The sequence below is a fragment of the Canis lupus genome, chromosome 36 (genome assembly GCF_011100685.1).
Source record: "Canis lupus familiaris isolate Mischka breed German Shepherd chromosome 36, alternate assembly UU_Cfam_GSD_1.0, whole genome shotgun sequence".
In the NCBI taxonomy this organism is placed as follows: Eukaryota; Metazoa; Chordata; class Mammalia; order Carnivora; family Canidae; genus Canis; species Canis lupus.
In genome coordinates, this window is record NC_049257.1 from 15776605 (window position 1) to 15799013 (window position 22409).

At 39.3% G+C, this 22409-nt stretch overlaps 1 protein-coding gene across 1 annotated transcript in view; it reads left to right on the forward strand.

Moving 5' to 3' along the window:
- Positions 1-21313, forward strand: part of GORASP2 (golgi reassembly stacking protein 2) — a 38186-nt gene extending 16873 nt beyond the window's left edge. The window contains exons 2-10 of the mRNA XM_038584807.1: positions 4607-4687; positions 5771-5974; positions 6426-6512; positions 7704-7834; positions 11330-11462; positions 13783-13906; positions 17325-17411; positions 18480-18590; positions 20150-21313. Of these exons, the coding sequence (XP_038440735.1) occupies positions 4607-4687; positions 5771-5974; positions 6426-6512; positions 7704-7834; positions 11330-11462; positions 13783-13906; positions 17325-17411; positions 18480-18590; positions 20150-20508 (1317 nt within the window). The 3' untranslated portion in view covers positions 20509-21313. The remainder of the gene's footprint in view (positions 1-4606; positions 4688-5770; positions 5975-6425; positions 6513-7703; positions 7835-11329; positions 11463-13782; positions 13907-17324; positions 17412-18479; positions 18591-20149) is intronic.
- The last annotated feature ends 1096 nt before the right edge of the window (positions 21314-22409 follow it).

The following is a 22409-nucleotide window of genomic DNA, read 5'->3' on the forward strand; positions in this document are numbered from 1 at the left end:
AGTTTATACATTTTTTTAGCTTATGATTTGTGCTTTTTTTTTTTTTAAGGATTTTATTTACTTATTCATGAGACACACACACACACACACACACACACACACACACACACACAGGCAGAGGGAGAAGCAGGCTCCACGCAGGAATCTGGACATGGGACTCGATCCCTGGTCCCCAGGATCAGGCCCTGGGCTGAAGGCGGTGCTAAACCGCTGAGCCACCCTGGCTGCCCGGTTAGTGCTTTTTGTATCCAGTTTAAGAAGTCTTTTTATATTTGAAAATCTCAAAAGTATTCTCCATGTATTTCTCTAAAGGCTCAATCATTTTACCTTTATGGTTTATGGTTTTATTTTTTTATTCTACTTTTTTTTGTTATTTGATCTTCAGCTCTTGTCCATCTGGAATTGATTTGAGAGACATTTTTTTAAAAGATGGTTTCTCGGGCAGCCCAGGTGGCTCAGTGGTTTAGCGCTGCCTTCAGCCCAGGGTGTGATCCTGGAGACCTGGGATCGAGTCCCACGTCGGGCTCCCTGTATGGAGCCTGCTTCTCCCTCTGCCTGTGTTTCTACCTCTCTCTCTCTCTCTCTCTCTCTCTCTCTGTGTCTCAGGAATAAATAAAATCTTAAAAAAAAAAAAAAAGATGGTTTCTCTCCAATTGCTAGCTAACATTTTATATTTTTTCTTTTTTCTTCTTCTTTTTTTTTAAAGGGTGAGAGACAATTAATACATGTTTAGAAAAATAATGTAGTGTTCAGGAATTCGTTGGTTATAAAGATTTGCCCTCAGGTGATGATTGCAGAGTTAGGAAGAGGGGTTTAAGATTTGTAGGACTCCCGAGGTGCTTGACTGGCTCCATCTAAAGAGCACGTGACTCTTGTTCTTGAGGTCCTGAGTTTGAGCCCCATGTTGGTGTAGAGATTACTTAAATAAATAAATTTAAACAAAACCAAATTTTTTCCAAGCACCAAACATACCAAGTATACCATAAAAAAGAAAAAAAAGATTTGTAAGACTCCTATCATATGTCAGAGTCTTAGCTAGGCATTTCATAAACTCCTTCAATCTCTACAGTATTCTTGTAAAGTAAATGACATCATTCTTTACTTGGAAATGAAAAAATTGAAGCCCAGAAAGATAAATACACTTTCTTTTTTTTTTTTTTTTTTTTTTTATAAATACACTTTCTTAAGCTCACACAGCTAGTAAGTAGGTAAAATCATGCCTCAAAACTAAGTCAGTCTGGCTCTAGAACTCTATTATCTTTTCTTTGTTCATTTTTTCCAAATCTTGTAAAATCTTAACTATTAAATTTTCTAATTTTACCTGTCCATCTTAAATTACTATAACATTTGGCCCAATAATAGATGCTGATGACCTGTGAAAACAGGTAGGAGAGTAGGTAGGTAGGTAGATAGGTAGATGGGTTTTATTTTTTGTTTAAGGTGGCTTGAGGGAAGCAGGCAATGAATCAACAATTGAGACATTTTGGGACAGAAAGAATTGAAGTAATAATCTGATGCTTGAAAGATTGGGTGCCTAAGAGATTCTTGTCAGTGGATAATAATGCCAGAGAATCTTGCCTGTGTGGATGTTTAATTTGCTGTGTTGCAGATCTTATTTTCCATGCTATGAAATTAAGGATATTTCCTTTAAGTATATTAGGGTCAGAGAGGGCATTTTCTAGGGCTCCCTCTGCTGGTTTCCTGTTAGTAATTAAGATACCTAGTTGCCAAAATTAAGCTGGTACTAATGATGTAAATAAATTTAGGAAAGAAATTGATTTCAGGGTCCATTAGAGGAGATCAATGTTCGTAGCAAATGCAAATAGAAAAATAGAGGATTATTTAAGTTCATTTATTTTAGAATTCAAGTTTGGCTATTGAATCTCTTTCAAGTTATGGAGAAGACTACTTTTTTTGGCGGGGAGAAGACGAATACTAATGGTATTGGAAACTTTCTATTTCAAAAAAATAGTAAAACTTTATACTCAGAGGGTAGCATGTGAAGCATCAGTATGTGGGATCAACTTTCTGAGTTGGTGATGACATTACAAAAGTACTATTTTTGGCCCTTTTTAGCTAAAAGATAAACTTCTAGCAGCAGCTTCAGTGGAGAATTCTGGGACTGGATCGTTTCTAGAAAACTTGGTTGTTTGGAAATATTCAGAGAATTAGATGATTAAATGAGGACCTTACTAAATGAGAAACGGTGGGGGGACTCCAAAGGTCTATGGCAATTACCTCTTTTCACACCCAGGGTATTTCACATAAAATTGCTAGGCAGCTATTAGGCATTTCACACCTCGTAGATCATGACTCTTTCCCAGCTAGCTGTGATTTGACCTCACTTTTCTTCTCATAATAGCTCCAGACAACTACAGTTTCCCTTTCAGAGTTGCCTTTTGAGGTGAAGTCTGTCTGCCACTTTGAGTTCTAGACATTTTGCTTGGTAATATGCAGAATATAAAATAGCCCTTATTTAAGAAAACTGATTATAAAGAATCTAAACAAGTATGTGCTGATTTTTTTTCATTAGAGCTAACACTTATAAATAATAAATCCCTTTGATATTTAACTTGTTTAATTTGCAAAAGTGATGTAGTCCCAAACTTGGAGGAAATTTTATGTAAAGCAAAGGTTAAACAGTTTTAGTTAAGCATTGAACCATCTTTATAATGGACTATTTCTTCCTGTGACAAATGAAGAAGACCTAGTTTTACTTCTTCAGGAGCAAGGATAGTATAATTTGGTTTTAAATAAATAAAAGGTAGCATTAGTCCAAGAAATAACAAATATATTATTAATCCAAGATTAAATATCATTAGTCTAAGAAGTTTGGTATTAGAGGGACAGATTCTGGGAATAATCTGGGTTCTATTGTGAAAACATTAAAATGATTTATTACTGTGTAGATCTGCTACAGATTTGTGTATGGATGAGTGTGTGCATCTATTATTTGCATGACTTCAGAATTGACTATTAGAACTGTTAGGACTGTTACAGATCATCAGCCTGCAAATATCAAGGCAAACCTCATTTTCACAGGGTAGTTTTGACAGTATAAAATAAAATCAGAATAAAAAGTCCTTAAAACATGAAAATATTTTAGAGGAAATGCAAAGTGCATTAACTTTTTGCTGTTTCCTCATATTACTACTCTTAATAGCTCCTAATATTTTTATTACTTGTAAATTTAGAAAATTTAATAGTTAATTTTAGTCAATTTCAAATTTGGGATGCTAAATATTTGAGTTGTTGAAAAGCTAAGTAATCTTCATCTTCCATTTAAAGTCCACTGTAAGTCTGGCTCCATGCTTTTTCTCCAGTCTTCTTACCAGACTAACAGTTGTAAGATACATTTTGAATTTAACCTCTACCACGAATCAGCAGGACCATAGGCAAGTCATGGGATGATTTATTTATCTGTAAATAAAGGAACTACACAAAATCTATGGTTTTAACGCTTTATTTGGAGAAATCCTTTGAGAATCTAATGAAAGCTATGGATCTTTATACCTGGAGAACTGCTGATTCACACAGAATGTTACATATAATTTCAGGATCTGCAGTGTTCCCTGAAGCCATCCACACTAACTTCAGTTTAAAGAGCCCCCCTGGATTGTAGGTTTTCTGATTTCCAAAATCTATAATTCTGTATTTCTATCCCACACCATCCTGTTATCTGGCTATACTATATTATCCTTATTTTTTTCAGACTCATTCTGGAATTTGTACTCATTATCTCAACTTTCAGATGTCCTTCTTTTCCCTTTATCTGTCCTCACCTTTAAAACCCTCTACTTAGGGCAGCCCGGGTGGCTCAGGGGTTTAGCGCTGCCTTTGGCCCGGGGCCTGATCCTGGAGACCCAGGATCGAGTCCCACATCAGGCTCCCTGCATGGAGCCTGCTTCTCCCTCTGCCTGTGTCTCTGCCCTCCCCCCCCCCCTCCCCGGTCTCTCATGAATAAATAAAATAGTTTTAAAAATAAATAAAACCCTCTACTTAAAGCACAGTTCAAATCTTTTTTTTTTTTTTTTTTTTTTTTTTCTGTGAATCTTCTTCAGTCAGAATTAATTTTCTCCTTAGAACTTTGTGCTTCCTTTATAGCCCTTAACCTGTTTGGTCCTGTATTACGGTTGGAGGGCTGTGTGTCCTCTGTCTTCCCTTCCTCTTCATATCTGTTCCTTGATGAATTATAAGTATCTTGACATCAGCAGCTATGTTCCCGTTAGTTTTATAATTGAATGGTGCCTTACTAGTAGTAGTCATGGAATAAATGCTTGCTAAATTAATTTGAATTTGTCACTTAGTTCTAATGACTGTCTGTTATGTCATATGCTATTTCCTGGGAAGGTTGCCTTTGTCCCCTGAAAGTAGAAAGTGGTGTGAAATAGAGAAAGAACCACATATATGAGATGAATTTAAATAATGGATTGAATTTAGGGAGCTGCAAGGGCATTATCTGGGAGAGATGAAGAGAAATGAAAGAACTTGTGTTTCCTTAGTGAAATTAGTCTATTTTTACTGAAAATAGATAGGTATTAAAATTTAGCTTACAAATTTTGATTAAGCTTTGTATTTTACATTTTTGGCACTTTTGTTTTTATAGGTACAAGAAAATTCCCCGGGACATAGAGCTGGACTGGAGCCATTCTTTGATTTTATTGTTTCTATTAATGGTTCAAGATTAGTAAGTTAAGCTTTTTGTAGTTTCAACTAAAATATTTTGTAATCTTTTGAAAATGGAATTTTTCAGATTATCTGAGGTGAATGTTTATTCATTAGTTACAATCATTAGATGGAGTATGATACCAGTTTGTAAAAATTATGTTAATAAACATGAAAATGCCAAATACAGAATACTATACCTCCCACTTCAGTGATTATCTTAGGAGAATACAATATTCCTAATATTTTTATTAGGAGACTTTTTATATGTTGAATATTCAATTTTTTAAGCGGAAAGAATTAAGATGGAAAATGTTTGCTTTCTCAATGATTTCAGACTTTTGAATGTTACTGACAAGTGGATTAGTAAAGACTCATTCTCAAATAACTTGGAACTAAATTTCATGATATATAAATAATGTTTTTAGAAACAGAGAGGTATGTTCCAAAAGTACAGAATTAAAACCACCTTTTATAAGTTGCTTTCAGTTTACTTGTAGTAAAGTCTTAAAGGAAATATATAATTTCAGCAAAGGAAATTCTCATGACAGTGGCTACTTGGTTTATTTTTTCACAGCAGTTTTAAGTTTTTGTTCATTATTTATCAGCATCTCCTACATAATGGCCTTTATTCATTTTTGTAATGAAATATTTAACATGCTGCTTCCATTTTTCTTTGCTGCCAATTCCTAATAAATAAATAAAGTGTGTATATAGGAGTGCTGTCCAAAATTAAACCACAACCTCAGCAAATGTTTTAGATTTTAAAATCAAAGTCATACCAACTCTGTTAGTAATATGACTTTTTAGGGAGTATTTCAGTTTTATAGCACTAAAGTCAAGATCACTTCAAATAATGTTGGGTTGCAAAATCTATAATCCATAGTCAGCTATTAGAAAAAAGTCTGAAGTTGGCAACATAGGAGTTCTTAATTTTTGACATTCACTCCAAGAAACATTTGAATGTTAATGAAAGCTTTACCTGTTGGATGTTTTATTTAGGTTGGTTATTAACATTTCTCCAGTAGGGCCATAGGATGCTTATTAAGCTGGGATAATTAATGCTAATTTTTTATTAAGAGAAATGATTTCTATGTGTTCACAGAATAAAGACAATGACACTCTTAAGGATCTACTGAAAGCAAATGTTGAAAAGCCTGTAAAAATGCTTATCTATAGTAGTAAAACACTGGAGCTGCGGGAGACCTCCGTTACACCCAGTAACATGTGGGGTGGCCAGGGCTTGTTGGGAGTGAGCATTCGTTTCTGCAGCTTTGACGGGGCAAATGAAAACGTTTGGCATGTATTGGTAGGTATCAACTTTGACCTGTTACTTACAGTTTAAGAAATGATATAGAAAGGTGCTGTATTCATCTTTGTTGGATTTTAGAGTTTTAGGCTATTTTTGGTTTCTGAAAATTAGAATTCCTAGCTATGGTTAACAGTTTTTAATAATTTAGGAAGAGAAGTAGATATAGATGGCTAAGAACTATTTTTCTAGTGATTCATTCATTAGAAGGAGAAATGTTAAAGCAGATAGCTACAGATAGCTAAAATAATATTTTTAATTTTTATTAAATGTGATTTTTAGCTAGTGATTTAAATATATATATTCTATAGTTTCTGACATCTGACATGTGAATAAGATAGAAATAAAAGGGTTTTTTAAATCACTAAAATTAAGGACTATGAACCATAAAATTTGGAAGATTATTTTATATACATTATTTTTGGGTGTGTTTTTTTTTGTGTTATTCTAGGAAGTAGAATCAAACTCTCCTGCGGCATTGGCAGGTCTTAGACCTCACAGTGATTATATCATTGGAGCAGATACAGTCATGAATGAGGTAATTGTTGTGTTTATTAGTAATGAAAGTTACGTAAAATTTTCTCATTAATGTTTTAAAGTTCAGAAGTATATTTGCATACTTCACATTTAGAGTTGAAATTTAAGTCTTTGCTAATCAAGATAACTTATGTGTCGGTGTTAAACAGAACACTTGGGAGGTGTCTTACAGGGTATGGCTGTGAGGAAAAATACATACCGTGTGGCAATCGTACAGATTTTGTGTATGATATACATAGTCTCTTACAGGAGCACCTGGATGGCTCAGTCACTTGAGCATCCAACTCTTGATTTTGACTCAGGTCATGATCTCGAGAGATCATAGGATGGAGTGCTGCACAGGGCTCTGTGCTCAGTGAGGAGCCTGCATGGAGATGCTCTCCCTCTGCTGCTCCTCCCACTCTTGAACGTGCATGTGGGCGCGCTCTCTTCCTCTCAGAACTTTTAAAAAAAAAAATCTCTTGCATACCTCAAGACTAAATCAGGTGCTCATTTTGGTTACTGATTTCATTTTCTCTTCCCCTTTTTAAGGGAACAAAATTGGCTCAGCTATCTTAATAGATCCTTTTCCTTGTCTGTCAGCTATTGGAAGTATATATTGCTAAATCGAAAATGAGAGAAAAAATAAGAGGCCCAAATGACCAGGTTTTAATAATGAAGAGTAGGGGCACCTGGATGGCTCAATCAGTTGAAAGTCCAACTCTCGATTTTGGCTCATGTCATGATCTCAGGGTCATGAGATCAAGCCCTGTGTTGGGCTCCGCAGGAAGTTGTCTTGAGTTTCTCTCTCCCTCTCCTCCTGCCGCCCCACTCTGTGTGCATGCTCGCTCTTGCTCTCTCTCTCTCTCTCTCTCTCTCTCGAGATCTTTAAAAGAAGATAATGAAGAGTAAAAGAAGAATATGTAGAATCTGGGAGTAGAAGAGTTTTGGGTGTAGAGTTTTACTAAAATTACTGACTAGGTCTTAGGGGACTGGAGATGAGGCATTACACATAGGAGATAGGTAAAATATTTGAAACCTTGTTTGGAATATCTTTTTTAAGGAACATATTTTATGTCTGGCAGCAGGGCCCACAGTCTGTACTTTTTAAAAAGTTTTCCAGGTGATTCTGGTATTAGTCAGGTTTGAGACCCACTGTTCTAAAGTTCAGTAACAAAAACAAAAATGTTTTCCCCCTATGATGCTTTTGCAGTCTGAAGATCTGTTCAGCCTCATTGAAACGCATGAAGCAAAACCATTGAAACTTTATGTGTACAATACAGACACTGATAACTGTCGAGAAGTGATTATTACACCAAATTCTGCATGGGGTGGAGAAGGCAGGTAAGGTGGTTTTTTAGACTAAGTTGTGATTGCTTAAACTTACAGTAAATATTATAAACATCATTGCTTTTATTTTGAAACAGTTTATTAGTTTATTATAAGATTTGTCTCTAGAAAAGGAAAGAGCTGACCTAGAATATTGAAACCAGTAATCCATTTTTTTTAAAGCACATGTTAGGGTAGTGTGGTATATATACTACCGTCCTTTTCTTTACTGTTCTAAGAGCAAACAGCCTTGTTTTATTTTGTTATTTTAATAAAATAGTTTTCAGTTTTATTTTCCCAGTTCCCCTCCCCAACAGTGGGATAATGCAAGTGTAAATATCTCTAGCTGCTGGGGAAATTTCTTAGCACTTTATGGAAACTGTTGACTTTCAAAAATGGAGAGACTGGGGATCCCTGGGTGGCGCAGCAGTTTGGCGCCTGCCTTTGGCTCAGGGCGCGATCCTGGAGACCCGGGATCGAATCCCACATTGGGCTCCCGGTGCATGGAGCCTGCTTCTCTCTCTGCCTGTGTCTCTGCCCCTCTCTCTCTCTCTCTCTGACTATCGTAAATAAATAAATTAAAAATTTTAAAAAAAATGGAGAGACTGATTTCAACCAAAAGTTAGACAAAATTGCAACAACAATAAAAACAACATAGAAGATTAAGCCAAGGAGAGAAACAGACTGTAGAAAATCAGTTTTCCAGGACTGTTCATCAAGTCAGTTCCCTATTTCAAAAAAGCCAAAGGAAAACATGAAGACTTAACTTTGCTTCTTTAGGTCTTTCATGTTGTTTAAATTGTACAACTTCTTCGTTATTTTGAAAGGCTTGTGTAATTGAGGAATTCTTGAGCATAAGCCATAATTGTAGGAAAGCCTAGGGTTTGGAAACTTTTCTTTTCTCTTTTTTTTTGGAAACTTTTATAAGTATTTTGTAAAAGTTCCAACATTTGCTGGGAAGAGGATGACTTAGTTGAGACAGAGAAAAAGAAAGACCCTATTTGTTCATAATATCTTTCCCCACACTACCTGAGATTCTGTAGCTGACTATATGTTGCAACCAGAAACCTGGCTTGTTGCAATTTGAGAAAATAGATAGAGGTATCATCTTAAGAATCTGGACTATCTAGAGCAATTCCTGATCAAGTTATTGTCTATTGTCCAGGTTTGTAAACACAGAAGTATGATCTCAAGGCATTCAAAATTGACTCCTTTCAGAGGGGACTGCCTTATATAAATAAAATTTGTAGAGAAGCTGTTGTATTTATTAGATGGTAAATTTTTAAGTTTATAGTGGAAACATTTCCCCTGTCCAGTTAGAAGAGTACTCAGAATAGTATCACAAGAGTACTCGGGGGCAGCCTGGGTGGTTCAGCGGTTTAGCGCCGCCTTCAGCCCAGGGCATGATCCTGGAGACCCGGAATCGAGTCCCACATTGGGCTCCCTGTGTGGAGCCTGCTTCTCCCTCTGCCTATGTCTCTGCCTGTCTCTCATGAATAAATAAATAAAATCTTTAAAAAAAAAAAAAAAAGTATTCGGTAAATATGGAATCAAAGTACAAGGAAGAGGGGCATCTGGATGCAGGTTTAGTATCTACGTTTGATTCGGGTTGTGGTCCGGGGGTCCTGGGATCGAGTCCTGATTCAGGCGCCTTGCAGGGAGTCTACTTCTCCCTCTGCTTATGTCTCTGCCTCTCTGTGTGTGTGTCTCTCATGAATAAATAAATAAAATATTTTTTTTAAAAAAGTACAAGGAAGAAATTCTGATGATGAAGTCCAACTGCAAAGAACATCACTAATTCTTTAATGTTTCATCTTGCTAAGTACTGCTACGTGCTTGTTCTTGGAGCCCTTTTCTAGGCTCTGGCAATTGTTCCTTTTCTTTAGAAGATATTTTTCTTTTTGACAAGGTTTAATATCATTGATCAGCCATTGCTTTAGACAGATCCATATAGACCATTTTCCTGAGTCTTCCCATTTGACAGATGTGTGTCTCTGGGTTTCATTCCTTATTTAGAGGCTGCTCAGATTTCAGCATATTTCTCTTAGCTTCAGTCTTGGGTTATCTTTAAGTTTGCAGAGGGTCTCACTGTAGCCTCAGTGCTTTCTCTACAACCACTTATTATTTTGATTAATAAGAACCTTGTTTTAAAATGCCCTTACCTCTGAAAGGCTACCATTGATCAGTTTAAATTATTTAATCTTACTTTCTTCCTCTAAATCTGAGATCTAGTTCAGTAAGGATTGCAGATTTGATCATAGAATGGACGAAAAGGGAGCAAAGGAACAAGTAATTTTGTAATATGAAGCATCATTGTAAAATCAGATTTGAATTCAGAAGAGCTGGAGTTGGCCACTGCTTGCTCTCCCAGCTTTTGGTGGTGTAGTATCCACAGAAATAACAGATGCCTTGGCAGGAGGGAGGCACAGAGATACCTGTGTGTGGCCTTCTCAGAAAGTATCAAGTAGTTTGGGAGATAAAAGTAATCATGATGGAAACCGAAGGTGGAATCTGATATGAAGGACCTTACATGTCATGGTCAGGAATTTGGATACACCTCGGGCAGTGGGACCGTGAAATATTGTACCTGTGGGGGTCATTGGTTCCAAACAGAAACCAGTTGTTGTCATAAGCAGACATGAATTTATTATTGTAGAATTTCTCATATAATCAAAGAAACAGCTAAAGAATCAGACATGGGAAGGACAGGACTTAACACCGCTAGGGAGTTTAAAAGGAAGGAAACTGGCAGTTTTCATTAGTACTCTAAAGGGATGGATAAAGCCTTTTTGTTTTTTCTGTCACTCACGAGATTTGCAGCCATGGACAAGAGGGGTGAATTGGCATGGTTTTAGTTATGAGCCATTTCTTGGTTTGGACAAGGTCCCCTGACTGACAATCCCACCAACACTGCACACAGTGTGAAGAAGTAATTCTCCAAAGGGAAAAACGAATATTGGGAGGCCAGCAGACTGAACAGAAGCAATGTGATTATGTCTTATTAGAAAGATGCCTCTGGTGGCAGTGGGAGGATGAAGTAGAATAAATCTGGATTAGTTTGGATTGATTTGTGTCAGGTTCTGAAATTCAACTAGGGGCTTTATAAATGACATCATTGTACAGAAGTGCTTGGAGCTTTTCAGTGGAAAGGCTGCATGTCATTCATTCAGCAAATAATTATTAGGTGTCTGCCATGTGCCAGGAACTGTTATGGCAGTAAACAAAACGAGGTCTCTGCCCTCAAGGACCTTAACATTTTGTTGGGGGAGACAGAAATAAATGTGCAGTGTTGTTAGTTGATGATAAATACTTGAAGGAAAATAAAGAAGAGTAAGGGTCGTGTCTGTGGTGGAGGGAAGGGTGCTGTTTTATGAAGTGTGGTCAGAAGAGACCTCTGATAGGATGACACTGTTTAAAAGAGTGGAAATTGGTTTTGTATTTCAAAACCTCAGAGAAATGTTAGTTGTGATTGATAACAATAACTTTAAGAAAAAAAAATTTTTTTTGTAGCCTAGGATGTGGCATTGGGTATGGTTACTTGCATCGAATACCAACACGCCCATTTGAAGAAGGGAAGAAAATTTCTCTTCCCGGACAGATGACTGGTACACCTATTGCTCCTCTTAAAGATGGGTTTACAGAGGTAAGACAACTTTACTACCAATGATATCATAAAACTTCCAGTAAAATGAATCGTGTCAATATGTATGGTGGTAGCGCTAATGAAGGTAGGGCAGGCGATGAGTTAAGTGTTGACCATGTTGAATTTGAAGTTCCTGTAGGGATATCCAGCTGGGTAGCCTTATGGATCTGGATTTCGGGAACCAAGGAGAAGGCCAGAGATACAGATTTGGGAATCATCAGCAAAGGGAGGGTAATTTAACCTAATGAATGAACAGTGATAAAAATCGTCAAGGAATTGGGTTTGGGCGGGTCAGAGGACTGAGGTTGAAATTTTGAACATTCCTAATATTCAAATGGATGAATAGAAAAGGGATCCAGCAAAAGACGCTCGGGAGAAGTCCAAAGGGAGGACAAAGCTTCAAAAAAAAATAAATAAATAAATAAATAAAAAAGGCACATCAGCTATGTGAGGTACTGAGAGGAGTGAAAAATACATGTCCTGGGCAGGGCAGTTGTGTCAAGTCACAGGGGACAGAGGGCAAATAGTGGGTGATAAGGTGAGATGATGAGAGCTGATGCTTGCTGTTTCAACAAATTTAACTGGGAAGGCAGAGCTAAATGCTGTGTGAGGACTATTACAGGATTAAAATGAAACTTTAAGGAATAAGATATTTGTGCAGGCTTATAGGCTTTTAAAATGTTTTCTGTGCAAGCCTCACAGGACAGTTAACTCTTCTTTGCATGAATAAATAAAAAAACAGACATTGAGAAAGGAAACGCTACTGTTGTAAAGAAAGGGCTGCCACCACTGTCATTTTATGGGACACAGTTTGGCCATCCCCAATTCTAAAGAAAGGGAAGAGGAGCTACTAAGAAAGTGGAACCTTTCCTCACTCCTCAGCCCTGCCATAACCTGACAGCCAGAGCCCATGTGGTTACATGTTCAGATTCCTGCTGCCATGTCTGCTGCTCCTTGTCTGTGGTTCCTGTCCTGGATAAGCCTGTGGGCAGTATGAGAAGACCAGTGGGTGAAATGGCAGCTAGTGAAAAGGGCGGGGATTCAGGTTGTGTTGGGATGTGCCGAGGGCACTGGACCTGACAGAAATTGGAGGATCCCGAGGTGAAACTGCCCATCCACAGAATCCACGTAGACTCAGCCCTCCCCCAGCTTGGAAGGTAGAGGTCTGGCTGCCCCACTCATTCATTGATGAGAAAAGATGAGATAGCCTCATGCAGTTACACATCTTGAGACACTTGTAAGGACGCTACCATGGTATTAAGGCTTTGAGCGTTTTCTTCCACGAACAATGAAAGTTAAAAACTGGCTGAGAACTCAGACAAGAGGAAAGTGGTGGGGTTTTAAAGGTAGAGTAAAAATGATTACGGCTATGAAGGAAGAAAAAGGAGAATCTCCCCCTAGTATGGAAGTAACTAGAAGCAGTGTGTGTAATGGGGGAGATGCCACATGTCAGGAGACTGGAAGTGACAGGATGGGGAAATTTTATAGTGCATGGTCCTGGACATGTAACAAAAATAGGAAGGAGCGTCTGATGGCGGAAGTGCCAGGTGAAAACTGTTGACAGCTAGTATGATCAAAAAAGGTGTCTGTTAAGAAATAAAACAGATGAGCAAATGGGAAAAGAAAAGAGACAGGCAGTCCAAGAAACAGACTCTTAACTCTGGAGAACAAACAGATCCTAACCAGGGGGTTGGGGTGAAGGAGGCACCCGGTACGGAGGCAGTGACCCACTATCTGTACACCTGAAGCTCCTGTTATGCTGTATGTTAACTAACTGGAATTTAAATAAAAACTTTCTGGGACACCTGGGTGGCTCAGTGGTTGAGCATCTGCCTTCGGCTCAGGGCGTGATCCCAGGATCCAGGATCGAGTCCCACATCAGGCTCCCTGCAGGGAGCCTGCTTCTCCCTCTGCCTATGTCTCTGCCTTTCTCTCTGTGTCTCTTATGAATAAATACATCTTTAAAAATAAATAAATACACACATACATACATACATACATACATACATACATACTTTCTTTAAAAAAGGTATCTGTAGGGCAGCCCTGTGGCACAGCGGTTTGGCGCTGCCTTCTGCCCGGGTCGTGATCCTGGAGTCCCGGGATCGAGTCCTGCGTCGGGCTCCCGGCATGGAGCCAGCTTCTCCCTCCTCCTGAGTCTCTGCCTCCCTCTCTCTCTCTCTCTCTCTGTCTCTCATGAATAAATAAGTAAAATCTTTAAAAAAAAAAAAAAAAAAAGGTATCTGTAGGACCTAAGATAGTATCTGTATTTTCTTTCAAGTGAACTTGAGTAATTTTTTCTTTCTTTCGTTTTTGGCAGGTCCAGCTGTCCTCAGTCAATCCCCCATCTTTGTCACCACCAGGAACTACAGAAATTGAACAGGGTCTGTCTGGACTTTCTATTAGTTCAGCTCCACCAGCTGTCAGTAATGTTCTCAGTACAGGTGTGAAGAAATTATATTCTCTTTTCAGCCTACTTTCTTTTTACATGATACTCTTTTCTGTCTCAAGCTAGAATTTTAAAAATTAATGCCAGTGTACTTTGAAAATTGTAAATATGCTCTGCATTTAAACCTCTTCTCAGTATATTTTAGAGTCTGGGCTTCTCTTAGATTGGAAAAGTGGTAGAGTCAGGACTGTACCTTTAAATTCTGTTTACTTGCTCTATTTACTCAACAGATGTTTGCAGTATTCTCTGTGTAGTAAACACTGGAGATACAAAAGTGAGCAGGACACCATTCTCTCCCTGGGGGTTAAGTCTTGCTCAGTGGACACATGTATGTCTTCCTCCCTGTCCTTATTTCTTGTTCTACCCAGTACAGTCCTTCCTTGGTTTAGGTTTTTTCCAACAGCTTCATCAATATATAAATCACGTACTATATCACCCATTTTTCAGTGTATTTGCAGAGTTGTGCAACTATCACGTCAGTCAATTTTAGAATACCTCATTACCCCAAAAGAAACCCTATGCCCTATCAGTCACTCACGGTTTTCCCCAACCCTTCAGGCCTAGACAATTCCTAGTTTACTTTGTTTTTCTGTGGATTTGCCTAATCTAGACATTTCATGTGATATGCATGGTTTCTGTGACAAACTTCTTTCACTTAGAATAATGTTTTCAAAGTTCACTTGTGTGGTAGCATATATTAATACTTCCTTTTTATGGCTAAATATTATGTTCCATCATATGGACTCCACATTTTATTTATCCATTTATCAGTTGTGGGACATTTAGGTTGTTTTTACTTTTTGGCTGTTAGGAATAATGCTACTATGAACATTTGTGTACAAGTTTTTGCGAGAACCTGTGTCTTCATTTTTCTTGGTTATATTCCTAGGCATTGGATTGCTTGGTCACGTGATCTAGATTTTGATATTTCTGTAGAGTTTATTTTTCCATTGCCTTTTTTAAAAACACCTGTTTTCTGATTTTGTTTCTTCATAATACCAAGAGTATATTTTTACTCAATAAATGTTGACCAAGTGAAATACTGACATAGTTTAGTTTTATTTCATTAATACTTACTCTTGAGCTCCTTTTAATATTTGTGTTCTAGTAGAATATATTCTACTTGGTCTTGGAATGGACTTAATAGATGCATTCACCAAGATGTAGGTATGATCTCTGTACGTGGTCCCCTTGTTCAAATCCCAGCCCTTTTCACAGTCTTTATTTTTGTTCCCAAAGATAAGTTCTAGATATAATTTAAAATTTCAATTTTTTTAGAATTCAAAATTTCAGACATAGCCAAAAGTAGACACCACGGTATTATGAACCCCCACCACCCAGCCTCACCAGTTTGCACTATGGTGACATGCTTCTGTACCTCCTACTCTTTGCTGTTTTTCACCCCGGCTTTTTTTAAATATAATTTGCATACCATAAAATTAACTCACTGTACACATACAACTCAGTGATTTTTTAGTAAATTTATGGAGTTGTGCAGTCATCACCACAATCCTGGTTTAGAACATTTCCTAGAGGAAATGAAATATGAATGTCATCAATATCAAGTCATAGATCAATTGGGAGGGAATCGAAAGTTTATTTCATTTGAGTGGCTTTGGAATCCTTTTGTCTGTTGTGATTTTTCTCTTGGATTCCATCAGATGGTCTTCTAGTTTATTCCTGAATAGACTTGTACAGGTGCAAACTGTTCTGTGTCTGAATAATTCTTTTCTCTTTTTAAGTATTCCAGTGCCGTATCAGAGCTCTTCTGATTTTGAAATAGCTGACATCTCTCTTCAAATCTCAGTTTCTTTTTGACATTTTAAATCTCCCCTCATTACATCATACTTACACTTGTATTGTCTTGTAAGCACATGCACTGAGATCCCTGGCCTTGTTCTACTGTAGAGAAATGGCTTCTTGAATGTTAAAAGACAGAAATGTAAATCAGTTGCTCAGAAGACACTGAAATCAACATCTTCACTTTGAGTAAATCAATTTAAAAAGTGAATATTCTAGCAACGTGACACACTTTTATTTTTTATTTACCTGTCTTTTTTAATTAAATTGCTGCAAAGTAGCCCAGTAAGTAACTGTAGAAACATTAAAAGTGTTTTTAAGAAAATAAGAAAACTTTGGATTTGCAAATTTGGGAATTATAATTTAGAAAATGAAGAGATCATTTTGAAGTGATGTTAATCAGTACGACCTTTTCAGTGCAGTCCCTCGTGTTTCCTGTCCCCTCCCGTGCTTGATTTTTCTGCAGATAACTCACACCATTTTACACATGCTGTGTATTTTACTTTTTTAACATCAGTCTCCCTTTTCCTGCCCCTCATCAGAATATATCCTGAAGGTAGGAATTTGTAATTTCTTTATGCTATAGAGTGCCTCAGTGCCTAGAACAATGTCTGATATTCAATAGGTGCCCTCCAAAACTTTGAATGAACATATCGGTCACCCAACTTTTCTGCGAATCTGATAAAAGCAAAGAACCCTCCTCTACTTTTACATGCCTCCCATTGCTACAGAAAAGAAAATATACGAGAAAAATAAAGAATTAACTGTCTGAAAAGTGTTGCTTCATACTTTGAGGCACAGTTCATTTCTGCTTACCATATTTTAGCAGATTTCTGTAAGACAGAATCTGGAATCCATGTGCATTACTCCCGTTGTTTGGACAGCAGAACCTCTCATATGAGTGAGTAGGTGGTAAACATTAGTAGATAACCTTCATCATTTAGTATCCTAAGAGTTACTTGCATTTGAGAACGTAACCTCCTCAAGCTGACGTTAGTAAAAAGACTTCAGAGGAGTGTCACAGAACCTAAAGAGCAAGAGGAAACGGAAATTCAGGAAACCAGGTCATTCTCCATCTCTGGAGGCCCGCATACTCTTGTCTTTTTCAGGCCATCTGCATCATCTCCCCTCTCACAGACCAGCATTCGTGGTTTCACAGAGCATGTGCCCCCACTGCCCCCAGCAGCCTTAGGTTTATGTGACGTCTGGTGCAAGAGTCCAATAGACATTGACTAGACTCTTTGAGTCCCATTTCTGAATTTCTGAGACAGTTTTCTAATCTAGCCCTGCTTAGGTCTGGAGTGTGTGTGTGTGTGTGTGTGTGTGTGTATAAAATTCTTGTCCAGAGAGCTTAGCTGGAGTGGGTTTGCAGAGCCTTCTACCCTCTTAGGCCGCACTCTGGTAACAGTCTTCAGTAAAGGCCACAGGCCAAGTATGCTGACCAGCTAAGACAGTGAGGCAGCCTGAAACTAGGACTGAATGAAGTCCCAGTGAACGAAGACCTTGCCATACTGGGAAGGGGAGGGGACTGAAGACTCTCCTAATAACATCTGTCCATTCTTTATCAACTGAATTTGTTAGATATTTTTTTAAAGATCATGTTTTTGTTTTAGGTGTACCAACAGTACCATTATTGCCACCACAAGTAAACCAGTCCCTCGCTTCTGTGCCACCAATGAACCCAGCTACTACATTACCAGGTAAGCAGCAGGAGACCAGAGATGTATGTGGTAATAATAACATTCCTAGTACTGTGCATCTTTAAAAACAGTGAAAAAATCTTATACCTGTGTGGTGATTTTTTGTCTTTTAATCTCATTTTATCTTTGCTGTAACTTTATGATAAATTAGAGCAAGTGGCAACAAGCTGTCAGGTACCAGCTGTTAGCTTTGAGCTCAGGCTCCTTATGCTCAGCCAGCTACCCATCCAATGCAGCATGAGGCAGGAAGGAGGAATGTGTAAAAGTTCTGTCCTTCAGTGCTTCCTTAGTTGGGGCTCTCTAGTAGTTCTTCAGAGGAATAGGCATCCTGTCCCGAAAGAAAGCGTTCCATATTAGGTTGTTCAGAAGCTCTAACATTAAGTTAAATTTTTATATTTCTTACTGTTCCCAGTGAAGACCAAGTGTCTTTATCCATCAGATAACAATCAAATATTATTTCAGAGATCAAATATACTTGTACTGTGAGAGCCTTTAATCGTATGACTAAAGATGTCATTACACAGACATACTAAACCATTAATAAAATGTGTACACAGATACACAGTGGCAGAGAAGTATGGTAAAATGTTGACGTGGGAATTTGAATGAAAGGTATGTGTGGGATTTCCTTATTTAAACTACTCATGCAACTCTAAGTCTGAAATTATTTCAGGAAACAAAATATTAAAAAGCCAGAGGGACTGTAAACCTCAGCCATCAAAGAGAATTCTGTTTAGTTGCATTTACCGCCGCACTAGCTGAGCTCCATCAGCCCTTTCTCTACGGCACGCAGGCCGTGGTCATTCTGGCTCTCAGATCTGCAAGTCCTCGTGTGTTTTAACACTTGCCTACTGAGCCATCTAATCACTTAGATCACTTAGGTACAGAAAGACATTTCACTTAAGTGAGATGTTTCGCTCTTGTTAATGTCAGACACAGAACTGCCACCCAGTAAGTGGACGTCTGGTGTTCTCACTTTGAAGTGGGTAGTATTCTTTTCAAAACACAAGGATTGAATGTTTTCCCCAGAGGAAGTAGTTTACCTTCTGTTCTCTGCCTTCTCTCTAGGTCTGATGCCTTTACCAACAGGACTACCTAACCTACCTGCCCTCCCCAACCTCAACCTTCCCACACCGCACGTCATGCCAGGCGTCAGCTTACCAGAACTCGTGAACCCGGGTATGTTGCCCATCCTGCCTTCCTAGGACTCTGTCTAATAAAAAGCTTTTATCCAGGAAAGCAGATCCTCTATTGCACTTTTTTCTGGAAAGGTTAGATCGGTTTAACAGATTTCAGCTGCTTCAAACAAATATTAATCTCTTTTATCTAAAAAGCTTAAAAAAAGAAAATATTTTTGTGATTCTCCTCCTTGGCCGCCTCTTCTCCATTTTCCTCTCCTTGCACCCTGACAGCCCAAGTAGCATAAAGACAATTGCGGAAATAAAGCCCAGTGGTGTGGGCATTGCTGTAACTGCTGCAGACAGAAGGCATGTGCAGCTCACCCCGTGAGCGTGCATGGACTCCCCATGACTCTCCTGTTCTGGGCGGCTGCCAGTGGTGCTTGTTTGGAGCAGCCAGGCCGAGGACCTTGGGCTGGGAGATTCTCATCCTCGTTCAGCTGGCTGCATTTGTTATTTGATGAATCTTCTCTGTTATTAACAGATGTTTTTATCATCAAAACTATTGAGATAGTTTAGCTACAAATAGTTAAGCTAGCCAATATTCAAGTGTTTACACTCAGATTTAATGCACTGGTGGAAATGAAGCAGCAGAGGGCCCAATAAATCTGCTCTTCTGGTTAATGAGTACCCACATCACCTTTAACTTAGAGGTGGCCGCAGGTCAGGGCTGTCATTTCCTAATTTCCGTAGCTAGGCCCATGAGTGATGTCGCTGAGCGTACGTTGTCCTGTTTCTGTCCGGATTATAACTGCCCCTGCCGTGCCGCTCCCTATCTGCATGTGTGCATTCCCTGTCCCCATTAGCCTGTTTGCTTTTCAGCACAGTGGTTTAAAAAACAAAGGAAGACTGTAAACTCTACCATTTACTTATCTTAGCACTCCCTTTGTTTTTTCTTTTATGCCCTGTATTCTTGGCTTCTTCTGCCCTTTCCCCCAAATTCACAAACTCTTAAGAGCTTTGAGGGTTTTGCCAGCCGCGTGGTTGCTCTGAATGCGTTGTACATCCTACCTTTCCTTGATTTCCTAATACTTTTTCTTCATTCTGCAGTTCAAATGCTTGAAGTGTATTATTGGTCACAGTAAACCCACCAGGTGTAATGGTTGCTGGTCAGTCGCAGGGCTTGACCCGAGGCTGGGTACTTGCGGGGGTGCTGGGCCGCCCCCCGCCCTTGCTGCTGTCTGTCCAGAGGGCAGCTCCGCCTCGGCCTCACCTGCTGGGGTGAACGGGGTTCTCCTGTCCTATGCGAGGGTGGCCGCTTTGCCTGCTGGGTGTGCTTCTGTCTGTTCTGACTGGGAGACTCACTTCTCTGGAGTGGCTGAGCCACGGGGAGGTTCTGGAGTGGAGAAGCCCAGAACCGGTCCTCCTGGCCAGCTGCTCTTGTGACGGGTGTTTAACTCTGGCCTGGCTTCTGCCTGAGGATACGCAGAGGTTGTGATTTGTGTTGTCTCTCCTTGGCTTCAGTTCCTTAATGAAATGCAAATTAAAACAGTCATGTGATGATGACTACTGCTTTTTTAGTGCTGGGAGGATGTGTGATCTCTGCCGTTTTTGTCCTAGGTTTGCCACCTCTTCCTTCCTTGCCTCCCCGAAACTTGTCTGGCATGGCACCTCTCCCCATGCCATCCGAGTTCCTCCCGTCATTCCCTTTGGTTCCAGAGGTGTCTTCTGCAGCAAGCTCAGGGGAGCTGCTGCCCTCCCTCCCGCCCACCGGCAGCCCGCCCTCCGACCCTGTCACAACCACCGCAAGGGCAGATGCTGCCTCTGCACCCGCACCCACACCCACACCTGCTGGGGATGCAACGCCTCCCACTCACAAGGCCCCCGGCGCTGTCGAGGACAAAGTCTGCGAATCCACCCCGACCAGCGAGAAGCCTGTCTCCGCAGTTACGGATGCAAGTGCCTCCGAGTCACCCTAACTTCGAACCGGTCTTCGGAAGCGGCATGGTGGGCTTCCCCAACTGCGGGAGCGTGTCTGGAAATGCAAACTATCATTAATTTCACACTAGTTTGTACCGTATCTGTAGGCATCCTGTACATAATTCTAAGGGGAAAACTAAGGAAGAGGACGTGGGCTTGGGGCCTGCCGAGTCGGGGTGGGGCCCACAGGCAGGGTTGGGAAGTGTCAGAGTGCTTGTATTTTAAAACAACCAAAAAGAATTGTAAGAGTGGCTTGCTGCCAGGTTTCCACTGCCATTCTTGGGGGTATACATCTTTGGGAAAGGTGGTGACAGGGCATCCGCTAGGCTCCCTGTCGCCCTGCTGCTCCTTCTGTAAGAAAATGAAATATTTTATGCCTAGTACTCACACTCAACATTTCTTGTATTTTGTAAATCGTTTTTGAGAATGCAGACCACCTCACTAAATGGTGAAAGGAAAAGCTATTTTACTTTTGGTCTCTGTGAGTCACATCCCTCTAAAGGTTTACATGAAAATTCCAACTAAAGATGTTTGTTAAAAGTTACACAATGTGCACTATTAATTGAACATCTTTTTATTCAGCCTATACACAGATCTTTGTTTAGAGCTCTCAGAATTACTCAGATAACATTTTGTAACTGCTGCTGTTGCTTTATACGTCCACCGTAAAAATGGCATTTAAAAAGAAATAAAGGAGATGTTGCACAGTTTTAAACCAGAAGGTGGCACTTTGTGGCTACTTATAATATTATAGCTCTACTGGAAAACATAGATACAGCAATAAATTACAGTAATTTTATTTTTTCTTCTTGTGGTGCATTTAAATGATGACTCTTAATTACCATGTATGCTCTTGTCACTCTCCAGTATGTCACACATCTTTAATGTAATTTTTCATGTCTTATGTTTGCTTTTTCTTAAGTTTTCTAAGAGATGGTAAGTTAAGTGGAATTGATTTATTGAATGAAATTAAATGCATATTATATCTGTTTTTTAAATAAGAAAAAAGAGGTTCATCAGTTACTGACCTGGTGGTAGCATGAATGCCTAAGGGAGCTGCACCGTGGTTCACCTGCAGTTCCTCAGCCAGAAACTAGACTTAAGTGGCACCGACCCATTGCCCTCATAGGGGGCCCAGCACCAGCCAGTATTTAGGGTGTATCCGCTTCTGGAGCCAGGTGTGTACTTAAAGCTCAGCTCCAACTCTAAGCATAGCTCCTTTTGTTCGCATTGTAAATATTTCTAGAATATTTCTCGCAATAATCCTGTTTTTTGAAAAAGAGCTTATAACAGGAAATATCTTCACAGGCATATAACAGGTAGGAAAAGTATTTAAATGTTAGAATTTTTTAGTTTCCAGGATAGGAGGAGGTTGGGCAGTTGTTATTACATTCTAAAAGATGCTCATATTTTTAAAAAACGTCCAGGAGATACCTTAGTGGAAAGTACATAAATACATTTAAGCTTTAAAAGTGATTTATTTTTATTTTTATTTTTTTTAAGATTTATTTATTCATGAGAGAGAGAGAGAGAGGCAGAGACCCAGGAGGAGGGAGAAGCAGGCTCCATGCTGGGAGCCCCATGCGGAACTCGATCCCGGGACTCCAGGATCACACACTGCGCCAAAAGCACACTCAGCTAAACCGCTGAGCCACGCAGGGATCCCTTAAAAGTGATTTAAAAAACAAAAACAACCCAGCAATTCTTCCAATGCAGTGATTACTTTTGTGAGGTCACACTTCTCATTTGAGAAGGACAGTCCTGGACCGTCTTTCCAGAAGAACATCCATACGCATATATAAAACCTAAGCTCTGAAGAGAGAGGGGTTCTTGGCGTTCATTTGAAGGATGGGCACAGACTTGGCCTATGGTGGCTCATTGAATCTTCTTGTACAAAGCA